This window comes from Pogoniulus pusillus, chromosome 30 (assembly GCF_015220805.1).
Source record: "Pogoniulus pusillus isolate bPogPus1 chromosome 30, bPogPus1.pri, whole genome shotgun sequence".
Taxonomy (NCBI): Eukaryota; Metazoa; Chordata; class Aves; order Piciformes; family Lybiidae; genus Pogoniulus; species Pogoniulus pusillus.
This window is the reverse complement of record NC_087293.1, coordinates 6,500,197-6,527,170: the sequence shown is the minus strand read 5'-3', so window position 1 is coordinate 6,527,170 and position 26,974 is coordinate 6,500,197. Positions and strand designations below refer to the sequence as shown.

General features: G+C 43.3%; 1 protein-coding gene across 7 annotated transcripts in view; it reads left to right on the top strand.

The window, feature by feature from the left end:
• ADGRD1 (adhesion G protein-coupled receptor D1) overlaps positions 1-26,974 on the top strand; it is a 185,560-nt gene that overhangs the window by 88,146 nt on the left and 70,440 nt on the right. For all 7 annotated transcript variants that reach the window (XM_064168719.1, XM_064168718.1, XM_064168720.1 and 4 more), the window contains exons 17-18: positions 17,133-17,206; positions 19,952-20,075. In XM_064168719.1, coding sequence (XP_064024789.1) covers positions 17,133-17,206; positions 19,952-20,075 — 198 coding nt within the window. The remainder of the gene's footprint in view (positions 1-17,132; positions 17,207-19,951; positions 20,076-26,974) is intronic.

Sequence of the window (26,974 nt, the reverse complement as noted above, 5' to 3'; positions counted from 1 at the left end):
GAAGTCTTTTCCAACCTGCTTGATTCTCAGATTCCAAGATTTTAAATTACTTACTGCAAGAGTTTGTGAAAGAGCCTCTCAGCCATGTAAAAAATGAATTTGCATTTTTTAAATGAATCATCTTTTAGTCATTCCTAAATATGCAGTAGATGATACAGACATGAGATAGATATGCACAGCATGTGTCATCTTTGGTTATGAGGGTACTGAAATTTCTTAAGCTATAAGTAATGGTTGGAAAGAATCTCTTGACTTATTTGGACTGTGTAGCACCCTGTATCAGGTTAACCATCATCTGTGTATTAAAAAAGACATTATTTCTCAAGCTGTCAGCCACAGCACTTATAAACTATAAAAGGAGGTCGTAATTGGAAATGTTGCCCCATTGGAAATATTCCCATGGATGCTAGCAAGAATATTTCCAGAAATAACATGTTAAGCAAAAGAAACAAGTCACCATGCATAAAGCATCTCAAACTAGCACTCAGATGACACTGCAATAGTTGCTGTGGTGTTTTGAGACACTGAGTCCTAAAACTGGACTGTCTTTTTAATCACTCTTAATCACAATGGAAAGGGAGTATCGCAGTATCACACACAGTATCACAGTATCACCAAGGTTGGAAGAGACCTCACAGATCATCAAGTCCAACCCTTTAGCACAGAGCTCAAGGCCAGACCATGGCACCAAGTGCCACGTCCAATCCTGCCTTGAACAGCTCCAGGGACGGCGACTCCACCACCTCCCCGGGCAGCCCATTCCACTGTCCAGTGACTCTCTCAGTGAAGAACTTTCTCCTCACCTCGAGCCGAAATTTCCCTTGGTGTAGCTTGAGGCTGTGTCCTCTCGTTCTGGTGCTGGCCACCTGAGAGAAGAGAGCAACCTCCTCCTGGCTACAACCTCCCTCAGGTAGTTGTAGACAGCAATAAGGTCCCCCCTGAGCCTCCTCTTCTCCAGGCTAAACAATCCCAGCTCCTTCAGCCTCTCCTCATAGGGCTTGTGCTCAAGGCCTCTCACCTTGAGTACTGTGCCTTTAGCCGCTGAAGGCACTGGGAGTTTCTCTGCCAGATTCAGTGGGAGCAGAAGGTGTGCTTGTGAGCCCTGTAAAGCTGCTGTCATGCAGCACTTTGCTGGAGGCTTTTCAATTTTGGTTTGTAAGTTTTCTGAATTTCTTTGCAATTCTCCCAATAAATGAAGTGATGCAGTCAGCATCATTTCTCTGGCAGGTCCTTTGGCCTTGTCTCTCTTCATGGCAAAACCTGCTTGCAACAGAATGTCAATGATTTGGTTACCTTTCCCGAAGACTTCCTCAGCAGTTTGGCCCCACACAATGATGTCATCGATTAATTCTATATGCTCTGGAGCTTTGCCTTTCTTCAATGTATTGTGAATCACTGAGTGACAGATTGTTGAACTGTGCTTCCACCTCTGAGACAAACAGTTGAATTGGTACTGGATTCCTCTCCAGGTGAATGCAAACTGAGGCCTGCATTCCTTTGCTATGGGAATAGAGAAGAACATGCTCGTGCATGGTCGTGGCTGTTTGAGCTAGATTTCTAGCTCAGACATAAAAAAACTTAGACCAAAGAAACTTAGAAGTAGAAGTTTTAGGGGAGAGGTGAATATTCTAGGGATAGGCCATATAATGGCAACAATGGATAAGTTAATATAATTTTATTGGAGTATCAAGAGCTTTATTTCTAGAAGCACAGCTTGTACCAAGGTTGGTGAAGGGCCTGGAACACAAACCCTATGAGGAGAGGCTGAGGGAGCTGGGGTTGACACATGGTGCTAAGCCCCCTAGCCCTCAAGGCTTTGCTAGGGCCAAACCCTTATTGTTTGCTCATCTAACTCAACTCCAGATGCCACAACAGGAGGAGGAGAGCAAGGGTTAAACTGGTCTGGCAGGATTTACGCCCTACCAGGACAAATGGTTACAATTTTGCTAGATCAAAAAGCGTTTCCTTTATTTGTGCAATACATTTCATGTAAAGATAAAGCAGGAAAAGAGGAGATGTCAAATGATTTGCAGGGTGCCCGCGTCACAGAAGCTTTCCAGAATGTGCAGCTCTGGGATGTTGCTTAACTGCTGTCCAGAACATCTTGTCAAGATGCTTAAAAATCCAAGCTACCACAGAGTGATATTCCAATGAAGAGCAAGAAAGAGAAAGGCAAGAGGTGTAGCAGCAATTCCACAGCAGGGAGAATGTCAGATTTCTCAGTCCTTGCTCATTTTCATTTGTTGTACTAATTGACAAGTGAGTTTGAAGATTTCGCAAAGCTCTGATGACTGTGGCCGCATTCCTTAAACCATTAGATCAGTTTCCAGAGGGACTCATTGCTGATTTCAGGAATTACTTGGAAAAAATTAGCTCCAGACAAAGAGGGCAAACTGGGACCTGACTGATTATGGAGATATTCAAATTCATGGCAGAAGATCACTTTGTGTAGCACTTTATGCTATGCCCAGGTGAACCAGCTGGCAGGCTGTAGTACTTCCTTGGGCTGCTTGTTCCTCCTCCTGGGCTTCCTATAGGTTTCTTTCCCCTGCTCTTCTGTACAGCTTCACACATCTCTCTTGGTCAAATGCTTGTCTAAACATTTAGCTGAGGAAAAAGAACAAAACGTGGTGGTATTTGTGAAGTGCTGAAAAGCTTGAAAGGCTCATAGTACCCCAGCTCATCCTGACTGTCCTGAGAAAAAACCAAACTCACACTGAAAATTCAGATTTTCATCTTAGCACTGCTGCGTTTATTCTGCCTATGAAAACACAGCCTTGAATTTGTCTTCGTGGTTGTGTTTCTACAGTCCTGAGTGCTGGGCAGAGCAGTGCCTGGGTTCTGCAGCCTCTCTGCCAGCCCAGGCTGCCCCAGGCTCTGTGCAGAGCTGGAGTAGAGTGGTTGTGCCAGTGCTGCAGCCTCTTGACACTGTCCTTGTGCAGCTCTACAGCAGAGCCAGGGGCTCTGCCTTAAATTACAGTTGGCTGTTTTTCTGTCGCTGCTCTATCAGCAACAATGTCTCTATCTGCTTTATGTCTGCAGACATACACAGAGTTCCACTGACTCCCATTTTCCCATCTGAAAAGTGAACTCAATGGCTTAGTCTCCTGTTACTCAACTTTGTAGCAGAAATTAATGGACCAGGCCCAATTCCAGACTGGTTCTCAATTCATTGGATCAGGCCAATGCACAAATCAAATAGTTCTGGCACCCTGACACTTCCTGTGAGTGAAAAATGACACTAAACTAAGTAGTTGTGTGAATGTCATCCCTATTCACGCAACAGACTAAAAGACAACTCACATTTGGCAAAGGTACAGGAATGGGAGGAAAGATTCAAATAAGAATCAGAAACATGTAAATGTTCTTGAGAGTTTTTCTTCCTCGGTGAAGGGGGGGGGGGGGGGGGGAAATAAACCCCCCAAACCTAAAACCACCTGAGAGTTTAATCCTAGAAAGATCTGGTCAGGAGGATATAGCATCTTAATGGAATGTTAAGGTCTAAGGAACAGAGAGTCTTGCAAAAGAGTTTGTTACATCTCTCTGCTGCAGCTTATTAGTGTGGTAGAAAACTTGCACATTTTTGTTGGGATTAATTTTTCTTTGCTTCAGATAGTTTTCTGTACGTTGGCTAGAACTAGAATGAAGGAAGCAGTGCTATGAATCTCCCTGTTTGGAGTTTGGGGAGAGAGAAATCGGGGAAAGGAAGCCCTCGAGTTCACCAGGTACTTAAGGAGGCATTGAGATGATCCCCAGCTGCTATGAGGAAATGCCATGGTATTAGGCTGTGTGCAAACATAGGCTTCTACAGACTTCAGCTCGGGTCCCACCGTGCAAAGCATAATAAGATAGAGGAGTCATACATTAGTCTGAGACATTACAGACTAAATAGGTAGGGTAATGAATGTGAAATGAAACACCCAGAGACAAGAAAGAACCTGTGAAAAGTCACAGGGGGAAAATGAATTTGGGAATAAACCCAAACGTTCTGACTCCCAGTGATTTTTTTGATTACACAGAATAAACATTCCCTTATCTCACCTAGGGGGCCTGAATAGCTTTGGCCTTAAGCAAGCCTAAGTTCTTTGTCATATTTTCCAGTCCGCTTACAACAGCCTTATCATAGAAGGACTGTGTGCTGTGTCGTTCTGAAAGTCTTTGTCATGAGCTGTGGCATTGCAACTGGAATGCTTATTGTACTCTGTCATTATTTATACTCCATCGCTTCCATTGACTGCCTGTCCCACCCGCTCCCCGGAGATTAGCAGCCAGAGAAAGGATAAATGGTTAGCAGCTAGTCAAGGGATGTAAGAGCTGAAAGGGTCAATATAAAACAAAGGCTGCCACATATAATTCACAAAGAATGTGAGGCATTGTTTTTCAGAGGCAACGTTGGAATAGCCAGGATTTTAATGAGAATGGAAAATGCCAACATATAAATCCAACCTAGGAAAAAATATTAGCAACAGTTGTACTGAGTGGTAAATATTTTCTGCTATTAAGCCTGGTACTCTCTTTCTGACTTCAGCTATTAAAATTCTCCCTAAAGCTTTCATTAAATCATGTCTTCAAAAGGCTTTTTAGAATATGGTCTTTTGTTTGGGAAGAAGTGTCAGCAAAGAGAACTCTACAGATTTCTGATTATGTGCCAACTGAATATCTCACAAAATCTTATTATTTTCTCAAAAATGCAGTATAGATCTGATCAAACTCTCACTGAAGCTGATGAAGTGGCTTCTGACATCTGAAGAAGCTAGTATGTCCTTAAGGAGAACAATTTTATTCATATTAACATGCCTGTGTCATAAACAGAATCATAGAATCAGTCAGGGTTGGAAGGAACCACAAGGATCAGCTAGTTCCAACCCCTCTGCCATGGGCAAGGGCACCTCACACTAGAGCAGGCTGCCCACAGCCTCATCCAGCCTGGCCTTAAACAGCCTTGGGCACTGTGGTAAAGGGTTGGACTTTATGATCTGTGAGGTCTCTTCCAACCTTGGTGATACTGTGATACTGTGATACCTCCAGGGATGGAGCCTCAACCACCTCCCTGGGCAACCCATTCCAGGCTCTCACCATTCTCATGCTCAACAAATTCCTCCTTGCATCTGGCTGAATCTCCCCACCTCCAGCTTTGCTTTATTCCCCCTAGTGCTGTCACTCCCTGATAGCCTAAAAAGTCTCTCCCCAGCTTTTGTGTAGGCCCCCTTCAGATAGTGGACGGCCACAAGAAGGTCACCTGGGAGCCTTCTCTTCTGCAGACTGAACAGCCCCAACTCTTTCAGTCTGTCCTCACAGCAGAGCTGTTGCAGCCCTCTGAGCATCCTCGTGGCCCTTCTCTGGACACACTCCCTTCTAGTTACCTGCTCAGCACACAAAATAAGTATTTTGTGCCTGTGCCTTGAAGATCTCACTCTCTGGGTGCTCACTTAACTCTTGCTGCTTTCCTGCTATGTCTTCCTCCTCACCAAGGGTTTCTAAAGCCTATGCTTATTCAGGTATGCCCACAGCATACAGGTTTCTGCTTTAGCTGGACTCCTGCTTAAAGCTTCACTGGCTTAACCAGGCTCCTAAAGGAAGTCTGGGGAACCTTCCCCAGGACCAGCAGCCCTGGCCTGCTTGCCTATTTCCATGGTGTCTTCTGTCTTTATCTTACTTTGTGAGTGATTTCTGACCATAGCAGACCTCTTGAAATCCCAGGCTCCTGAAGTTACCCATTCCCTGAAGCTATTTTTGTCCTTGGAGGTAAAGTGCAGAGGGAATGGAAGTCTTTATAAAAGAAGCTAAACACATTATTCCCAACTATTCCATAAACAGTTCACTATTCCTGTTATCATCACTCAGAATGTGTTAAATTTTAATGTTTCACTGCTCCAGGCTGTAAAAGTCCTTGTGTTCTTCAAAAATAAGGACACAGACTTTGTTTGGGTTTTGTGCAGGAAAATTAGGACATTTTGTGCTTTTTCTTTTTGTCTACTTAGAAAAGGTAATGCATATTGATTCTTCACTTGGAAACCTATCTCCTGTTAACTGCTATGTGCTTCTTGTGTGAAAAATTGCCTCTTCCATAGTAAATATGAGTGAATGCTGATTGATTCTTAAAACTATTACTTGCAGTCTTGTGGGAAGCAGAGTCTAATTCAGAATTTATTTGTGTTTTGGCAGAAAATTACATAAAATTGAAACAAAACAATCTCAGTGAGACTTATTATTGCTGTTGGGTTGTGTAGCTTGTGTTGGGTTTAAATTCAGTGTGACTTCTTGCTGTTGCCAGTGCTGGTTATTTGTAGGTACTGAACCTCTGGTTTATGGGGTTTCAGTTTCAGCTGAGTTTTATGAATTTTAGTTATGAAAAATCCAGGCATGTCTTGTTTGGGATGTGAGTGACTGTGCAGAGCAAACACTCTCAGACTCTGCCCATTTGTCTTGATGCCCTCCACCAGCACTGTGGCACAACCTCTCAGGTGCCCAAGTGCTCAGTTGTCCCAGTTTCTTCTTTCTGATTTAATTTCTCCCCATTCAAGTAACATGGTGTACTGGTTTAAGACTTATTGTTCTAATAAGAGAAATTAGATCATTGGTTGTGAAAAAATAATGATGATAAAGTCTACATCATTCATTGCTTTGCTAAAAGAGATAAAAAGCCAAAGTACAAACAATTCACAACTGCAGCTTAAATGTTAGACCTGTCTCGAATGGTTCATAGAATCATGGAATCAGTCACAGTTGGAAGGGACCACAAAGCTCATCTAATTCCAACCCCCCTGCCATAGACTAGGGCATCTCACACTAGATCAGGCTGCACAGAGCCTCATGCAGCCTGGCCTTAAACACTTCAGGGATGGAGCCTCAACCACCTCCCTGGGCAACCCATTCCAGGCTCTCACCACTCTCATGCTCAACAACTTCCTCCTCATGTCCAGTGTGAAACTCCCCACCTCCAGCTTTGCTTCGTTCCCCCGAGTCCTGTCACTCCCTGAGAGCCTCAAAAGTCCCTCCCCAGCTTTTGTGTAGGCCCCCTTCAGATACTGGAAGGCCACAAGAAGGTCAGCTGGGAGCCTCCTCTTCTGCAGACTGAACAGCCCCAACTCTTTCAGTCTGTCCTCACAGCAGAGCTGCTGCAGCCCTCTGAGCATCCTCATGGCCCTTCTCTGTACACTCTGGTTCTCTTCTGATGCAAATGTTTCTCTTCTTCTTAAAGAGAAAAAAAAAGTCATCAGGAGGAAAGTCCAAGCACTGTTTTGGAAACTAAGAATTGTGGAAATATTACCTAATAGCAAAAGTATTCTTAAAACTCTGCATCCCTTTAAAGGGATTATGCTTTACGCTTGTCTTCTGGTCCCTGTCACAGCTCTTGTCATTACCTAGACATTGTTTCTTGCTCCACAGCTCTGCATTGGGTCATTTAAGCATTAGGCACCTTTTAATAGAAATCATCTGTTCAAGCCTGTGTTTATTGGTGTTTACTTCAGGAAAGGCTGCCACATTGGGTTCTGTTTCTCAGTGACTGGCATTTAAAATTTTTGAACATCAAATATTTACTGGTGTCATTTGGTTGCTACCCAGATTGAATTTCAAAGGTCCTCATCCTGCAGTTTCTGTTAGTGCATGTCTCCCATTGGAATGAGCTGCCCAGGGAGGTGGTGGAGTCACGATCCTTGGAGGCGTTCAAGAAAGCTTGGATGAGGCACTTAGTGCCAGTCTAGTTGACTGGCCAGGGCTGGGTGCTAGGTTGGACTGGATGATCTTAGAGGTCTCTTCCAACCTGGTCGATTCTATGTTTCTATGATTCTATGTAATCAGCTCCACACATCTCTAGTGACAAGTAACCACCTTCTTTCTGTGGCTGTTTTTCAACCTTCCTGTGCTTTCCATTTATTAGCATGCTTTTCAACAGTGTTGTGAGCATTATTAACTCAGATTGCAGTCAGTGGGAATTTGGCATGGTTTTGCACTGCAGTACTGCATCTCAAATAATTTTGGCTTCCAAGCTGAAACAATTTGGCATGCAAATACTTGCCACTGCCCAGTGTTTACAAACACATACAAAACACTCATCATGCCCATGTACACCCAGACCAAAGAGAAGGGGAAGAAATATGTTATTTATTTGAAGTTTTTGAAACTGTGGGATGTATGAAAGAATCCATAGAATATACATGGCATAGTGAGGCTGAGGGAAGGCACTTTGTGAGTCTAGGCATTAACACTGACCCATTGATGCTGTGCTGTTGTAATGTCTTATGTCAGAGTGGGACTTTTTCAGCTGTAAAATTAAAGGAAAGCCATTTAGGAGCTGTGCATGTGTGTTTAGGGAGACTATAATTCAAAGGTTGCAGCCAGCTTCCATTGCCATAATTGCAGTTTTCCTTGAGCAGATTGGGAAAAGTTAACTTTTATGCTATTTAGTGCCCCAAACCAGAGAGAAGAGCTATTCCTCTTTTAACTTTGTGTTGGGGAGGGGAAATTGATAAATGCAAGATGATATTTTCCCAAGTTAATATTGTTTACTAATTTTGCTATTCAGAACTCTGGCCACCCCCAACCACTCATTTTAACAATATTTCAGTTCTTTCACAGTTATGGAAACATTCTGTGGATAATGTCTAGGTCTAGTAATAACCAGCAAAATATGGAAACATTAATTGAACTGGAAGAGACTATTTCTGTGGTCAAATGCCACTTGCCCACTAGATGGGCTCAAGCTCTTTCTGCTGTGGCAGAAGGCAGTAGAGAATTGCAAAGAGGCATTTAAGCATTTACTCACAGATTATTATTACTATTACTCTCGCAGGGGCTGGCCACAGTGCAGACAGTGCCCAGATGCTTTCAGGGAACTGTGTCCTGTTGGACGTTGAGGCTTGGATCTTCCTGGCTTCTGGGGAAAGGACGCAGACAATCTCTAACTTTGTCTCCTGGCTCCTTCTGGGCAATCTGTATATACATCCAGGGATTCTAAGCAGGACTTTCAGGTGCAGAGGCAGGATGTGTGCAGTCTCAGCACGATGTCAGGCTGGCCATGCAGGCCAATCAAGTGCAGGCATCCAGAGTCTGCTCTGGTAACTGGCAGCAGTGGAGTTTAGCAGGCAAGCAATAAGGCAGTGTGCAATAGCAGCAGGGCTGGGCACAGCAGGGAGAGCAGGCAAAGAGTAGGCAAGCAAAGCAGGTTGTTCACCTGCCTATCTCCTTTTATCAATGTGGGCTGAGATTAATTGCCCTTTGGATACAGACTCTATGGCTCCAGGTTTTGTGTCCATTTCCCATGCTTGCCTCTCTGGTGGAGCAGAAAAACATGCCTAGGCAAGACAGGACATGTATAAGCCTCTTTTGGGCCTATCAGGCCTACCACAACATTTTGTCATTATATTGTACCTCGAGTACATTCAGCAGTCACCAGCCCAGCTTTTCTAGGTGCCTTGAAGCTTACCTGTGCTACAGACAGGTAATGGAGTGCATCAAAGAGGCAAGCTGTAGAAGGATGATTGCCAATGAATAGTTTCCATTTTTGCAGGTCATAAGGAACTCTTTTATATATACACTGTGTTTGACAGCCCACACGGAGCTCTGCAAGTGGTCAGATGTTTTCTTGGCAGCCTTTGGATGGAGCCTCTTGTTTGGTGCCATAAGAAAGATGGTCTCCTATTAAGAGGATGTCACTTTTATTTAAATGATGGACTTGCCAGGCATCTTCTGATGCTGTACACCTTCAGAAGTATTTTTTTTTCTGTGCACAGTAATTAAAAGAAGTACCATAAAACTTTCCTCTTCATTTCCCTCTTCCTTTTCTTTCTCTCTTTAGAAAAATGCTATCCAGTAGAGCAGCCAAGACATTTTTCAGTCTGTTGCTTATGAGTTTTCGCATTACTTTTTGTTTTGTTCTCACACAGCTTGCTGGATATAGCAGCTGTTACATGAACAGCTCTGAAAACTGGGGATGGTTATTGGTGCAGCATTTGATTAGCAACATTTTTGGAGGAAAGTGATAAAATTGTTAAACTCAATTAAAGGAAGGATGAAACACAACCTGCATTCTATTACATAGGGCAACCTTTTCTAATTGTGGGTGTCTTAGTAGCCTCTGATATTTCACTTATTTTTTTTCCTTTGTATTGTTGTCTGTCACAGTTGTCCACCTCTGTAATACCATAGCTTTTTGTAATTTTTTAAACTGTATGATTGTACCATTATGAAATAGAATCATAGAATCAAATAGGTTGGAAGAGACCTTCAAGATCATCCAGTCCAACCTAGCACCCAGCCCTAGCCAATCAACTAGACCATGACACTAAGTGTCTCATCCAGGCTTTTCTTGAACACCTCCAGGGATGGCAACTCCACCACCTCCCTGGGCAGCCCATTCCAATGCCAATCACTCTCTCTGGGAAGAACTTCCTCCTAACATCCAGCCTAGACCTCCCCTGGCACAACTTGAGGCTGTGTCCCCTTGTTCTGTTGCTGGTTGCCTGGCAGAAGAGACCAACCCCACCTGGCCACAGCCTCGTTTCGGGTAATTGTTGACAGCAATGAGGTCACCCCTGAACCTCCTCTTCTGCATTCAGTGAGCTTACAAGCTGACCCTGTAGGAGCCTACAGCATTTTGCTGCTTAGTTCAGCACATGTGTGTTGGCATAACTCTCTTGAAAACAGTGAAACAACTTAAGGTCTGTCTTTTATGCATAATGCACTATAATTCCCTACTCATAAGCTAAGTTCACAGTATCACAAAACATTAGAGGTAGGAAGGGACCTGCAGAGATCGTTGAGTCCAACCCCCCTGCCAATGCAGGATCCCCTAGGGTAGTTTGCACACAAAGCTATAGATAGGATGGACATAACATTATTAGAGGCAATGGAGAATCATTACACTACATGCCCTCGCTGCTGGTAAAAGAGTGAACTCTACCAACAAAACTCTAAATTAACTGAAGCTGCAGAAGGCAGCTTCCCAGCACCAGGTTATGGATCATTAGTCTTCTGCAGTTTCTCAACTTGTGCTCTTCAAGAGTATTGTGATCAGCACGAGGTGTGATTAGGAGAGAGAAGCAGTCACTGAAAAACACCCTATATTTCATAGGTGCTTTGTGCTTTGGAAGGTCTGCAGGTGTGCTTCTGTTAAAGGTGAGGCTTGTGGTGGGGCAGTTTCTAAAGGGAACAGGAGGTTCAGAACTGATGGATGTAGCAAGGCACAGTTTGATCCTGAGGTTTTGCACAGAGCCTTCATGGGGCAGACAGCAATGGGGAAGGGCTTTTCTAGATCACAGGATGTCAGGGCTTGGAAGGGAACAAAGAGATCTTCGAGTCCAACCCCCCTGCCAGAGCAGGGCCATACAGTCTAGCTCAGGTCACAGAGGAATGCATCCAGACAGGCCTTGAAAGTACCCAGAGAAGGAGACTTTACAGCATCTCTGGGCAGCCTGTTCCAGTGCTCTGTCACCCCCACCACAAAGAAGTTTCTGCTAATATTGAGTTGAAACCTTCTATTTTCAAGCTTGTAGCTGTTATTCCTTGTCTTATTGCTGCTGACCACCAAAAAGAGCTTGGTCCCATCCACCTGACGCCCATCCCTCAGATATTTGTACACACTGATGAGGTCACCTCTCAGTCTTCTCCAGACTAAACAGCCCTGCTCTCAGTCTCTCTCCATAGAGGAGATGCCCAAATCCTCTAGTCATCCTTATGGCTCTCTAGCAGATCCCAGTTCCTTTTCGTACAGGTTGTTATATTTTTTTTTTTCATTACCTATGGTAGTCATATCTTAGAGTGGATCAGTCAAGAAGACTCTAAATTAATATATAGTTGGGTGATCTAAGCCCAAGGTCTGCTGGCAATGCAGCTGTCTCATATCTTGGAAGAAAACAGCATATACAGCTACTGCAGGAATAAATGATCATTCTTTCTCTCTTTCTTTTTGTCTGTCTTATTCAAGGGAACTGAGTAGATGAATGTATCTTAGTTTTACTTTTCTAGATAATTAGAAGTAGCTCATATAAGGTGGAAAGTGATGTCAATAAACCAGGTGTACTGGACAGATCCTTTTAACAGGCAGGATGTCACTGCCAGGACAGGAAATCCTGAAATCAGTACCATAATTTCAGTCTCTAGTTTAATCCATAAACCAGGATTAAAGGTGCTTTTTGATTTATTCACCTGTAAGAATATTTCAGTGGGGTTGTGTGCCCAAGACACAACCGTACTGATAAGGTTATTTGTCTTAGTCCCTTTTATCACCATCCTCATAATAATCCATGGCATTCTTGGAGGTTGAGTAGACAAAGTTTCAAAGCCTCTGAACTAGGCAAAATGCTGTGTTTTGTAAACAGAGACAAGTGAACTCCAAATTGAATATAATAGGGTAAATCCTCAACTTTGGATGAGAGGAAATCCAACACCCAACACAAACAATGGCAAATCTGACCCATAGGTTTGTCATTCTTCACAGTGGAGAAAAATGCGCATTGAATTAGAAGGTGCACACCCTCCTCCCTTGGTGGCCACCACTACATAGCTAAATATTTGCTTTTAAAATCCAGGGGAGGAGAGGAGAAACGAGCTAATCTCATATAGGTTCACCCCACCCTCTGTTTGGCTTCCCTTCCTTGGCAAGCCTTTCCAGCAGCAGCTGGATGACCATTTTTCTTCTGCAATTGTATTCCTGACATTTCCTGTGACTAGGTTTTCTTGAAGGTTTCCAGCAGAGCTTTCAGCCCCCACCTCCCTTTTTTGGCCTCTTCACCCACTAACCATGGCTTTGTGCCTAGTTCCCAGCAGTGTAAGAACTGTATCCCCTATCACACACCCGTGCATATCCTCTGTATGCTCTCAACACAGAAAATGAGTTTCTGTGGTTTGCTTCTGACTAATTTACTGAGATGAGAGTCAGTGGTTAGTGTAAGGGATGCTAAGCAGCAATGATGTAAACAGAGACAATCCCTCCTTGAGATACCTGCTCCATCAGACAGAGTTTGCACTGTTTCTCAGTGATAAGAGGTTGTTTTTCTCTTTTAATGTAATTATTTTCTGAAGAGGCTACATGTGCCCCTCTCCAGACAGAAGGACAAATATAAAGCACCTAGATTAGGGAATCATAGGATCATAGAATCAGCCAGGTTGGAAGACACCTCCAAGATCATCCAGTCCAACCTAGCACCCAGCCCTATCCAGTCAACCAAACCATAGCACCAAGTGCCCCGTCCAGGCTTTTCTTGAACACCTCCAGGGATGGCGACTCCACCACCTCCCTGGGCAGCCCATTCCAATGCAAATCACTCTCTCTGCCAACAACTTCCTCCTAACATCCAGCCTATACTTCCCCTGGCACAACTTGAGACTGTGTCCCCTTGTTCTGTTGCTGGGTGCCTGGCAGAAGAGACCAACCCCACCTGGCTACGACCTCCCTTCGGGTAGTTGTAGACAGCAATGAGGTTTAGCCTTCTCTTCTCCAGGCTAAACAACCCCATCTCCCTCAGCCTCTCCTCACAGGGTTTGTGTTTCAGGTCCTTCAGCCTTGTTGCCCTTCTCTGGACATGTTCCAGCACCTCAACATCTCTTTTGAATTGAGGAGCCCAGAACTGGACACAGTACTCAAGGTGTGGCCTGAGCAGTGTTGAGTACAGGGGCAGAATAACCTCCCTCATCCTACTGGCCACACTGTTCCTGATCCAGGCCAGGATGCCATTGGCAGGGAGAATTGATGCCAGATCCTGGAGTGCTTAGCACACTGATACCTTCCCCCTTCATACTACCAAAAGCTGCATAAATTGTCCTTTCACTGGCTTTTATAAACACTCAAGAGACTTAATCTTTTAGTGTAAAAGCTTACTTGTGTATTAAGCTTTCTGTTATCGATGTCACTAAATCAATATCCTCAGTGCTACAGGATGCAAGTCACATATAAATTGTCACACACAGTTTAATTTAAAAAAATACATCATTGAGGTGCAGTCAGTTCATATTTCACAGATTAGAGAGTACTTTGAAGTAGAGCTGTTGAAGATCAGAGAGGGTTTATCTCTCATTGCACCCAGTTTCTTATATATTGGGGGAGTTACTATTCCAATGACAATTTTGCTGTTGAGTTTCAGTGAAGTCTGAGAAGATGAGAATTTTGTGCAGTTATCATGAATGGCTCTGAAAAGCCTCATGAGGCTAATGTTGTGTGTGTGTATGTGTGAAAAATGGGACGTGTTCTTGAAGAGAAGCAAATAGGCAAATTGGTATGGACCCTTCTTCTATGTACATTATTTATCTCTTCTTTTTCCATGTGGGTATGCACACACTTCTGGCCAGCTCAGAGACTGTATAGCCTCACTGATGTATTTCTTTGTCTAATGGATGACATCTGTGTTTAGACTTAAAGATGGCCAAACCCAATAATTTGTCCCTTGCCAGAGATGCTTAATTGAGGAGAAAACATACATCTGGGATATATTTGTGTGAAAAGATATACAACTGGTCTTCTTCCAACTCGACCCTGTGGTGCCCTTTCCATTTAGTGTGTCAAGAACCAAGATGCATCTAGAAATATCTTATGAATCACTAATGACAGCTATTGTACAATCTTATCTGTTAGAGAGCAGATCTCTCTCTCTCTTTTTCCTTTTTTTCCCTTTTAGCCACTGTTTGTCTGTCATAATAGTGAAGTAATTTGTACTGCAAACTATGGATCCTTTAAATTGCTTATCTTGGGGAAGCTATAGATAGGATGGACATAACATTATTAGAGGCAATGGAGAATCATTACACTACATGCCCTCGCTGCTGGTAAAAGAGTGAACTCTACCAACAAAACTCTAAATTAACTGAAGCTGCAGAAGGCAGCTTCCCAGCACCAGGTTATGGATCATTAGTCTTCTGCAGTTTCTCAACTTGTGCTCTTCAAGAGTATTGTGATCAGCACGAGGTGTGATTAGGAGAGAGAAGCAGTCACTGAAAAACACCCTATATTTCATAGGTGCTTTGTGCTTTGGAAGGTGTGCAGGTGTGCTTCTGTTAAAGGTGAGGCTTGTGGTGGGGCAGTTTCTAAAGGGAACAGGAGGTTCAGAACTGATGGATGTAGCAAGGCACAGTTTGATCCTGAGGTGTTGCACAGAGCCTTCATGGGGCAGACAGCAATGGGGAAGGGCTTTTCTAGATCACAGGATGTCAGGGCTTGGAAGGGACCAAAGAGATCTTCGAGTCCAACCCCCCTACCACAGCATACAGTCTAGCTCAGGTCACAGAGGAATGCGTCCAGACAGGCCTTGAAAGTACCCAGAGAAGGAGACTTCACAGCATCTCTGGGGAGCCTGTGCCAGTGCTCTGTGACCCTTACAGGAAAGAAATTCCCCCTTGTGTTGGGGTGGAACCTCCTGTGCTGCTCCTTGTCCTATCCCAGGGAGCCATAAGCAGAGCCTGTTCCCCCCCACTCCTGACCCCCAGCCTTCAGATATTTATAGACATTTATTAAATGCCCTCTCAGTCTTCTCTTCTCCAGACTTAACAGCCCCAGGTCCTTCAGCATCTCCTCATCAGGCAGTGCTCCAGTCCCCTCATCATCCTCACAGCCCTCTGCTGGACCCTCTCCAGAAGATCCCTGTCCCCCTTAAACTGGGGAGCCCAAAACTGAAGAACTCCTCTCTATTAATTAATATCATATGCTAGGGTTTACTACATCTATCTCACAGCAGCTGGAAAGGAAGTGGGATGAGCAGGTTGGATGTGCTATCAGTGAGGTATTTCCTGGTGTTGAGGGATGAGAATCTCCTCCCATTATCACTTCTGAGTGTGGCACACTTGTGAGAGCATGAAATTTTATTGCTTGTTTTGCACCCCTCATGGGAAAAAGCCTACATGGTGTCAAAGGGGAAGACAGAGAACATCAGCAGCTGAGTGGCAGCCTTTCTTCTTCTGTGAGTGTCTGACTTGCAGTCTCAGATATTTCCATGATGGCCTGGGTGAGTCAAGGAACTGGAGGTTTGGTCCAGGGATGTTGCTCAAGCAGATAAGAAAATTCCATTTATGTTATCCACTGAGGCGAGTTAAGAAGTAAATGGCCTTATCTACAGCACAGCTACTTGAAGTGTGTGGAAATCCAGTAGGTGTGTGTGAGTGTCCTGGGTTAGGCAGAAATGCTAGTAAGGAAGAACTGTGCTACCCTGTGCCTGACACTTGGTTTTGGAACTTGTGGGAGAGGAGAAAGAAAATTGCATCAGGGACTTGCACTTGGTTGTGTCAGCAGTGGGCTTTTGTCCTTCTTTCTCCAGAACACAGAAAGCAATACTTAGTTATTTTTTGCCTTGACAGTGGGAATGTGTTGTAGTCATCCAAGGACTGTTAATTCACCTGAGATTTTTTTATGTTAAAGACTCTTGTAATTAAAAGAATGCCTTAAGGTAGGGTCTAGCACAATGTGGACTCTGGGGGTTGATGTATTAGGTTTAAGCAGATCCTATTAGCCCTCTAGTTTGCATATTTTGTCTACCACAAGCTATTACTTCACACCAATATAATTTGAAGTATTTTGTCATTAAACTGGTGTAACAGAATGGAGGTTGAGGTCTCAAAGCTTACTAGATGGAGGGGATTGAAGTAGTGGCTAAACCTGTTTATGAAAGACAGAAATGATATCATTATAATGCTAAGATGTGTTAAAGCAAAAACTTCAATGATGGTATTGCTCTTTCAGTTAGATTGCGCGTGGTAAAATAAGCACTCTTGTGGAAAGAAAATGTCTGTGAGTTGGCCATTGTAATGCACACATTTCAGAGATACTAATCCTAAAACATGAGGGGTTTATTAGCCAATGAGAACAAAACCCCATGAAGACAAAACTTGCAAAAATTAACACATATATTTATGCTTATGCACCGTAAATAATCCTGGGTTGCTATTTACTTTAAGAGGACATAGATTCCTCACCCAAAGCGACAAGGCTTTAATCCCAGTGTGCAAAATTAAGGCTGAATATCAGCCTCTGCACGTGTGGAGAGCGTGTTACAGCTACAAAGGCTGACAAAATTTGTTTTCAGTTATGGTGTGCTAATCTAGAGTAAGTCTATTGAAGTTATTATAGCAGCAAACAGTTAAAGTAGCTGAATTGCAGAGTTTAGTCCTTTTTAAACATTCCTTCGGGGTGTCTATTTTCTTTCTTGCAGACTCCCAGACAGTACAGCCAAGCACTAAATAAGAGTAACAGAGTTCATCTTTACTGTGCATTTCTGGACTATAGGTATGTTATGTAACTTCAAATTATTTAACTTGGATTAACCTAATTGCACTCAGTTTATGATGCTATATATTACCTATATGGTTCTTGTTCTATTTCACTCATGGAAATAATTAATGAAATGGAGCCACTGGTTTGCAAAATGACCACAGTCTGATAGTAGCTTTTCATCAGATTGTATCTCAGGAAGGAATTCTTCAGTACAAGGGTAGTGAGGCTCTCAAATAGGTTGCCCAGGGATGCTGTGGATCCCTTCTCCCTGGGGGTGGTCAAGACCAGGTTGGGTGAGGCCTTGAATGGTTGAATCTGGTTGAGAGGTGTCCCTGCTCATGGCTGGGAGGATAGAGTAGATGATCATAGAATCATAGAATGGTTTAGGTTAGAAGGGACCTCAAGGATCATCCAGTTCCAACCCCCTGCCACAGGCAGAGACACCTCCCACTAGAACAGGTCATTGAAGGCCTTGTCTAACTTGACCTTGGACACATCCAGGAAGGGAGAAGCCACAACCTCCCTGGGCAACCTGTGCCAGTGTCTCACCACCCTCACTGGAAAGAGCCTTTTCCTAACATCTCGTTTGAATCTCCCGTCTTCCAGTTTAAACCCATCACCCCTCTTCCTGTCATTACAAGACCTTGTAAATAGTCCCTCCCCAGCCTTCCTGTAGGTCTCCTTCAGATACTGGAATGCCATTGCAAGGTCTCCTTGAAGCCTCCTCTTCTCCAGGCTGAAGAGTCCCAACTCTTGTAGCCTGTCCTCATAGCAGAGCTGCTGCAGCCCTCTGAGCATCTTCATGACCTCCTCTGCATTTGCTCCAACAGTTCAATGTCCTTATTGTGCTGGGGGCTCCAGAACTGTACACAGTACTCCAGGTGGGATCTCAGAGAGCGGAGTAAAGGGGCAGAATCACCTCCCTTGCCCTGCTGGCCACACTGCTCTTGATCTCTAAGGTCCCTTCCAACCTAAGCCATTCCATCATCATTAATAGGAGACCTGCTGTTCACAGAGCCCCTGTGTATGGTAGGTACTTGAGAAACTGAAAAAATTTGGAATCAAAACTGCAGGCTAACACAAGTCATGCTTATCTTGGTTTATGAATATGTCCACTTGGGCAGATGCTTAGATATTTTAAGATGGCAAACCTCCAGCAGAGCCATTGTTTTCACTGGATCTGTGCCTGTGTCACGACATCATGTGAGATCACTGTTGCAGAGCTGTGAATTTAGACCAACACATGGAAGGGAGAAATACGCCCCTGAATGCAGATTAGAATAAGAGGAAAATAAATCTTACCTTAAATTTCACTCTGAAAATAGGAACTATGGAAAAGCAGGATCTGGTTTATTTTAGCTCTGAGTATATTTCATCTGGTTTTGATTTCTAAGCATACTGCTCTTGCTGAATTAATTGAAATAGAACACAAATAGTGATTTCTGAATTTCAGGAGGATTAGCAGTTTTTGAGCTGTAATGGTATAAAGCCTAATTGATGTAGCAATGGCCCTCAAAGCTGTGGTCCCTCCTATCCCACATGCACATGGGAAGGTCACTGTCATTGTTTTATTGAAGTTTTGTTTCAAGCATGTTGAACTGTCCCAGCTGTTGGCAGTTACTTGTTGTTATGGTTACTCACAAATTACCATAAATTAGAAACAGATTTTACTGCAGCTTATTAATATGGCTGGGACATTGTTCCTGTACTGTTTTCCATTGGGGCTTGGGCCCTTGAGGCTCTGCCTCAGGATGGAAACTGAAATATAAAATCTGTCCTTCCAAATGAGTTTTATTTGTGTCAAGATGGTTTTACTCCCTGGTGCAGGGTAGTTAAAAAATAAGCAGTCGGTTTCTGACCTACAACAGCCTCTCTTTGAGGACTCAAGGAGATCCCAAAGGACAGAGAGTTGAGGTAATACCTATCTCTAAAATAAGCACTGAGAACATTCAATTTAGCTTCAGGACCTAGAATAATATCAAAAGTAATAAAAGGTTAAGCAGGCAGCTTAGCTGGATGACCTGCAGTGTCTGAGCCCATGAAGTGCCCTGAAGATGTGTGTCTGTGGCTTTTACGCCCCCACTCCACTGCAGAGCTGTGATAGCACAGGGGTTTCTGGGTTTGCCTGGCTCCAGGCAGATGCAACCTCATCAGGATCACCTCCCTGTGCAGCCCTGGGACAGGCCACACAGCCAGCCCAGCTATATCCTCCGTGGAGAAGGAGCTGCTCTTGCTACTCCTGAAGACCAAACCCATCTGACATGGATGGGTGATTAGAAATCACAGTCAGCCAGTTTGAGTGACTTGTTTTGGCAGGACGAGTGGAACAGTAAGTAAAGGAGAGGCAGCAGATATGATATGCTGACTTTTTTGACTTTGCAAAATTATTACTTGACTGATTTTATAGTTCCCAGAATATAGGAAGTTGGGTCTTGCTGAAATGCTAGCAATGAGTCACATAAGAGATAAAAAAAGAAGAAAAAAGTAGTGATTGTTCCTTGGTTATAAAGCTGGGAAGATTTCTCTACAGACATTTATAGGGAGGTAGAGATCTTATCCAAGCCAGGTCTGTTCTGGGCAATATTTTCCATAACTATTTTCATGATGGAATTGAGAAGACCCCAGCGGTGTTTGTGGCTGCTTCAGCCTGAGATGGCTGTCAAAGTTTTTACCTTGGGTACAGCACAGTGCATGTCAAATTTGCCTGTGAAGATGTGTTCTGATAGAGATCCTGTTCCATTTTTGTGTGCTTTGCAGCAATGGAACTGGCGTTTGGTCTAACGAAGGCTGCGTCCGTGAGAGCGGCGACCTCAACTACTCAGTGTGTCTTTGTAACCACCTCACCAACTTTGCCATTCTGATGCAAGTGGTACCTCTGAAGGTGAGATTAAGCAAAGGACTAAATCTTTCTGTTAATAGTGCTGCATAGATATGTCAGTTGCATCCCCACACCACATCAGTGAGTGATTGGAACTAGACTCATTTCTTGTCCAACTCGGATTTATTTCACATCTTGCTTTCTGGGATGGCGTTTTATTACTTCTCAACTATATTTATTTTCCAAAACTTTTGGGAGCTGAAATGGAGCATGAAATGAAATGCATTTGTGATAGGTGGCAGTTGTCTTTCTGTATTCTCACACATTTGACATGATTTCTTAGAGGACTAGGCAGAAAAAAAAAACACTAGAGGATATTATACAGATGACCCTTGCTTTTATGGTTTGCTTTCAAGACAGAGACAGCTGAGATGTGGATGTTTAAAGGTTTTGATAACCAGACTTGTGGAATATGAACAGCCAAGTGTAAACTCTGTGTGATGCAAGGTCTGCTGCCATCTGGCCCCTACCAGCTTTCCAAGTGCTTCCCTGCTGCTGTTTCTTCAACTTGTTGCCAAGCAGGGGCTCATGTAGAAGGAGCGTAAGAGAAAATGATGCTTTGGAGTTTAGAGTGAAGCCCTCACCCATAGAATTCTCTGTGCTCAGTTCCTTTGGTCAAAGCATTATCAAACAAGCCTTGTTTAAGCTGGAATAGGACACTTTCCCTCTTTACTTGGGACCTTATGTTTGCTATTCATGCTCATCTCTGGTTTGAGATGAAGTTTTGATGGCAAATGCATTGCTCTTCTCACTAGACATGTTCTTCTCTTTGTGATACCTCACAATGCTTTGAGATATCCTCAAGAAGGAGCAGAGGGTCTGCTCCTTGCAGGTGAAGTGATGTTTTATACCAGCCCACATCCTGGACAGTATCAGACAAACAGACACCACTGCCATAAGCATGAGAAATATGCTAATGTCAGGAAGGATCCAGAGGAAGTAGTGATGAAGCCCTGCTTAGGCAACTCTCTGTTAACAAATAATGAATGTATTAGAGAAATAATTTGCAAACCACACTTTAAGTGAAATGCCTGCTAACTGTCTGTTGAATTTATACTCCCTGGTGCATTCTCAGCTTTCTACAAACAACATTGTGATAATATAAATTAACAGAGTGGAGAAGAGCTTCAGAAGGACAGAAGGAGTTTTGACTGCTTTCACCTAACAACTAACTTCTCAAGGGAAAATAAAAGGGAATCTTTTTAAATCTGTGGCAGGAAAAGTGAAATGCTGAAAGGTGATAAGAGTATTTCCAGTGTAGGGTCCATCTACTCCTAGTGCAAAACCATGCGAATTTGAAATTCTTGCTGCAGCTTTCCAGGCAAGATTGTGCAGGCAAGGTAGAAAACATGCATTGATTTCTGACCTTGTAAAGGTTAGGTAAAAATCAGTGTTTGCATGCACCTCAATTGGCAGAATTTCTACATGCATTGTAGCATGGAGAAGTTTGCATTTGTTGGTCTGTAGAGCAATAAACTTGAACTACACCTTGACAGGACTGCTTTGCTCTGCCCTCCCACACACCCTGTCTGGCAACAAGGTGGAACTGAGCATGGGCCCATGTGCAGGATGTCCTCCCTTCAGTATGCTTCAATTCCAGTTCCTCTTGCTTGCCTGTGTTGTAGTCTCTCTGAGTTCATCAGATCTCATTTCAAATCTCTGACCGAAATATGCTGTTCTAGTGGGAGAGGTCCCTGCCTATGGTGAGAGGTTGGAACTAGATGATCTTTGAGGTCCCTTTCCAAGCTAGTGGCATCCTGGTGTGTATCAGGAACAGTGAGGCCAGTAGGACAAGGGAGGTTATTCTTCCCCTGTACTCAGCACTGGTCAGGCCACACCTTGAGTCCTGTGTCCAGTTCTGGGCTCCTGAGTTCAAGAGGGATGTTGAGGTGCTGGAATGTGTCCAGAGGAGGGCGACAAAGCTGGTGAGGGGCCTGGAACACAGCCCTGTGAGGAGAGGCTGAGGGAGCTGAAGGTTTGCACCCTGGAGACGAGAAAGTTCAGGGGTGACCTCATTGCTGTCTACAACTACCTGAAAGGAGGCTGTAGCCAGGTGGGGTTGGTCTCTTCTGCCAGACAACCAGCAACAGAACAAGGGGACACAGTCTCAAGTTGTGGCAGGGGAGGTCTAGGCTGGATGTTAGGAGGAAGTTGTTGGCAGAGAGAGTGATTGGCATTGGAATGGGCTGCCCAGGGAGGTGGTGGAGTCACTGCCCCTGGAGGTGTTCAAGGAGAGACTGGATGAAGCACTTAGTGTCATGGTCTAGTTGATTGGCTAGGGCTGGGTGCTAGGTTGGCCTGGATGATTTTGGAGGTCTCTTCCAATCTGGTTGATTCTATGATTCTATGACCCTGTGGCAGGAATTTGTCTGTTTGGGATTATCTTGTGGTAGGAATTTTTTTTTAAACTAGAAAAAGAAAATTCTTCATTGTGTAAGAGACCTGAAGTTAATATTCAAGCAAAGAGAAGCTGCCTGGCTTTTGAGCTATACAAGCAGACAATGCTCAATTACAAAGTCCTACAGCATTTTGTCATAGAATCAACCAGGTTGGAAGAGACCTCCAAGCTCATCCAATCCAACCTAGCACCCAGCCATATCCAGTCATCTAGACCATGGCACTAAATGCCTCATCCAGGCTTTTCTTGAACACCTCCCTGGGCAGCCCATTTGCTAAATATTTGCTACACATGTCTAAGCAATAGAACTTACGGAATCAGCTGGAAACTTCTCTCAGGCATCCTCACAACCTTGTTAAGTAAATGTTAAAACCAAGTAGATTTTAAACACCTATATGTGTTTATTCACCATGTTCTGAAATTCATGAGCCATACTTCAAAAGGCCCATATTATAAATCACCCCTTGGAACACTAGGTTCGTGATGCTCTTAGAAATTGTTGCAATGATATCATGTTTGATCTTGAACTTTTGTATGTTCCTTTTTATGAATGGAGTTAGCAGATAATATGAGACAAGAGAAAGAGAAGGTGGGAGTATGCAATTGCCCACATTTGAGCAGTTCTATTTATACAACTATTATATAGCTGTGGCTGTATAAATAGAACTGGATGAAGTCTGTTTTTGACAGAATGTCTATTTTTTGGAGGGGAGGGCCTAGTTTCTTTTTCTTACAAAAAGGGATCTGTTTTTCATGAGAAAAAGTAAATAAATCAATGGGAATGGATTGGCTGAAAACTGGGATGGGGAATGCTCATCAAAAGCTGTATTTTGTTGCAAAAAAAATAGACTTCATTCTTCATGGGAATTCTACTTTGGGTGTTTTATATTTCCATTCTTCTATGGAAAATATAACTTCTCTTTCTCTCCGTCATGTGGATGAATGCAGCTCTCAGAATAGCACAAAGAGGCAAACACCTTCTCCAAGGACACCACAACAGCTTTTAACCTAATGCACCAGGCAACAAAACAATAAAAGGAGGTATGAATGGTTCTGATAGCCCTTGCAGAAAGGCAGGCAAATACATAAAAAACCAATAAATAAATAAATAAAAGAGAGGAGAGGACATTGACAAGTCTAAAGGGATGTGATACAAACAAGTATGTATGCATCACCTTCATAATGGGGAGAACACTGCTGATAGGGAAATCCATGAACTCTTGAGACCAGACTTTCTCTGGTCCTCCTAATGACATTGATTTTCCATATGCTTAAAAGAGCCCACAAAATAAAAGCTTTCCATTGAAGAGACATTGCAGGATTTACAGAATTAGCTGTTCACAACTGGAGAATGTGGCATCTTCTCAGAAAAAGACAAGATGTTTCTAAGCAACAAATACTGCATATAAGTGACCTTCCTCAGAAACAACTTGCCCCATAAATACTTGTGAGCATTCCTGGTGGCCAGAGAGCTGAGCTTGTGTGCCAACTCCTTGTCAAGGATGATGGCTTTTTCCCCCCTGATTTACCCTAAATTTGAGCCGGAATCTCCTAACTGAACTCCAGCTTTTTGTTCTTTCACATGATTAAACCAAGCTTTTTTTTTTTTTTCCACTTAAGAGAACAATAGCATGATCCAGACCTTGAGAGCTTTAATGCATTTTGATCCTGCCCCAGTGCCTCCCTCCCTGCTGATACTGGCCCATCTTGTTTTCACACTTTCACCAATATCCAGCAGATTTCTCTCTATATATTTACAGTATGTGCATTTCTTGGGGGCATAAAATGACTTTAGAGATTATCAAGACTCTTTATCATGTAATTTTGTTACAAGGTACAGGACTATGCTAATACTTTACTCACCTCGGGAAGGAATTACAGTGTCTCACGTGGATTTAATTCTGTTTCAGTGAGACATACGTGGAAACAGAACTGCAAGGTATCTTGCATCTGATGGTGCTTTCTCTAGAATACTTGAAGCACTGTGAGATGAGGAATGCTTTCAAAATTTTAGACATTTAGGGAGCAGAATGTCATGTGGGTCTAATTTCCACGGAGTATAGAAAGGCAAGAAAGTTTTTAGGATCAAACTTCAAGTTCTTGATTTGTTTTTCCTTGATCTTTACTCAAAACAGGTTAGATTAATTCACTCACTATTCTACTGTGTGCCAACTGCAAGTAGCCCCCAGACACTGAAGTATGCTGAGATGAAAAAGAACTTTTATTCCAATATTTCAGAGACAGAAATTGAGAGATCATAAAGGAAAAAAAAAAACTATTTTAAACTAAGGAATTTTAACTTAAATGTGACAAAATAAACCTCCTCTCTGATATTTGTGTGCTATAAAGCAGTGTGTGGAGAAAAAGAACTTTGGATGCTGTGAATTAGCAAAACCCAAACCCAGATGACATGTGTATTTCAGCATCACTCCAGATTTTATATTAGCTTTGGCAAGAGCTTGAATGCACTAAAGTGGCAGTGATTGTGAAGGGAGGCTACGAACAACACTGCTGCTGAGCCTGAGGTCCATGTGTGCAGTTTAGCTGCTTTCAGCGGTGCAGGGCATTAGCAGTTGTAACAAGTTTATTTCAGGAATGAAATAACCATCTTGGAAAAACTTACAACCATGTGGTGCTCAGATGTCAGCCTGGCACTGACCTGTTAGCCTGCTGATGGATTGGCCCATGTACAATGCTGAAATTATTTGTGTCTTTATCACTCTGCTGTCATGTCTGTATCGTGGCTGCCCCAAATTTATGCTTGCTTGTTGAGATTCATTTATCATGCTGCTTTTAGCTTGAGAAATGATAGCATTTATTTGGACTTGTGGAGATTAGTGATCATCAACTAGTTTAAATGAGTAACGAAGTTAACTGAAGGTAAAATGTGACCAAAGATGAACAGAATGTTCTTGAAGGGATGTGTTCAGCTCTTGACTGCTCATGAAGTTGCATGGATGAACTTAAAAGTCAATTGAGAAGTCTTTCCACAACTCTGATCAAGTTTCTAAGATCGAAAATTTTACAGCTGCCATCTGCCCAACAAAACAGGTCATTGGGACTTTCAGAGTAGTGAAAATATTAACTAATGTGTGTAACCCTCCTCTGGGAAACTCATTGCTTTGATCAAACTTGTCTTTCTGATGGGGAAAACTGAGGTAGACTAGAAAAGTCCTTCATAGCAAATCATTGCAAAAGCTGCAGTCTTGAGGGTACTTGTCTGTCCTTCTCCTTCCTTCATCCATAGAAACTATTCCAGCTTTTGCTTCATCTGGTGCAGACAGAACCAACCCTTCCTGCCAGCTGCCCTGCAATGTTATAGTTAGGGAGACAATGGTGCATTAATACAGCTGCAGGAGGAAAAATAAATAATCCATTTAGTCTGACGTGTTTACACTGGCTTATGTTTGCTTCTTCTGGAGAAAGTCCAAGCAGAGGGCACCCAGGGTGATCTGCTCCCTGTGGCGGTTTTCTCCTAGTACTGCAGTACAAGAGTCCTCCACTGTGCTGCAGGCTTCAACCTGGGTAGCAGCAGCAGAGGGTGGAAGATGAAATGTTCCTTCAAGCAGGCATCCTCTGCTGGCACAGAGCCTGGCGAGATCTCAACCTGCAATGCCACCTCCTGCACCCAGCACCCACTGATACCTACTGCTGGAGGAGAAATGGCTGGCGGAGAGGTCTCATTCCCAGGGTGGGGGAAGAGATGAAATGAGGAGGAGAGACATGAGAGCAGTCAGACAGAGGGATGTCATAAGGTGCTTCCTAAACAGCAGAAATCAAACCAACGTGAAATAAGCCTCATTTCAAAAGCACTCCAAAGAAAAGTCAGACACTATTATTTTATTTTGGGCAGCTTTACTTCCTCTCATCAGTCAGTGGGGCCCTGTGCTCCTGCCAGGAAACGTGCCAGCCATCTGGCAGTTTTTATTTTTATAGTGATCCAACAACTACAAAGCATGCCAGGCTATTTGTACCATCTGCCACATAAATGTCATTTCAGCAAAAGGATGGTGGACACCTGGGGACCCAGAGTTCAAAAATTCTGTTAAAGGGAAAATCATCGTCTCCCATAGGAAAATTGAGTTTGAGGCTTGGATGCTCCTCCCCCAAGGGACCAATGCAGGGCATGGCAGTAATATTTATGGCTTCTAGACCATTCTCTTAAATTGTGGTTGGGTTGTTTCTTTTTTCCCTCTGTTTTTCCCACTTTTTGCCTTTTCCAGCTGTGAGGGTATAAAAAATGCTGCTAGAAAATTCACAAGTGGATGGATATTTCCAGCAAAGTAATAGTGCCTCACAATCTGGGGCAAAAATTGTTCCAGTTTTAAAAGACATTTTCTGCATTTCTGAAGCTAGGAACAACTTAGTTTTTCATCTTGCTTGTAGCTCTTGTTTCATAATTGGGGAGGCAGAATCAATCAATAAAGTTCAAGCTGCCCAGCAATGAGCCTGAAAGCAGAGAATTGTCTATAAAGGGAAAAATACATTAAAATGTCTACCATTG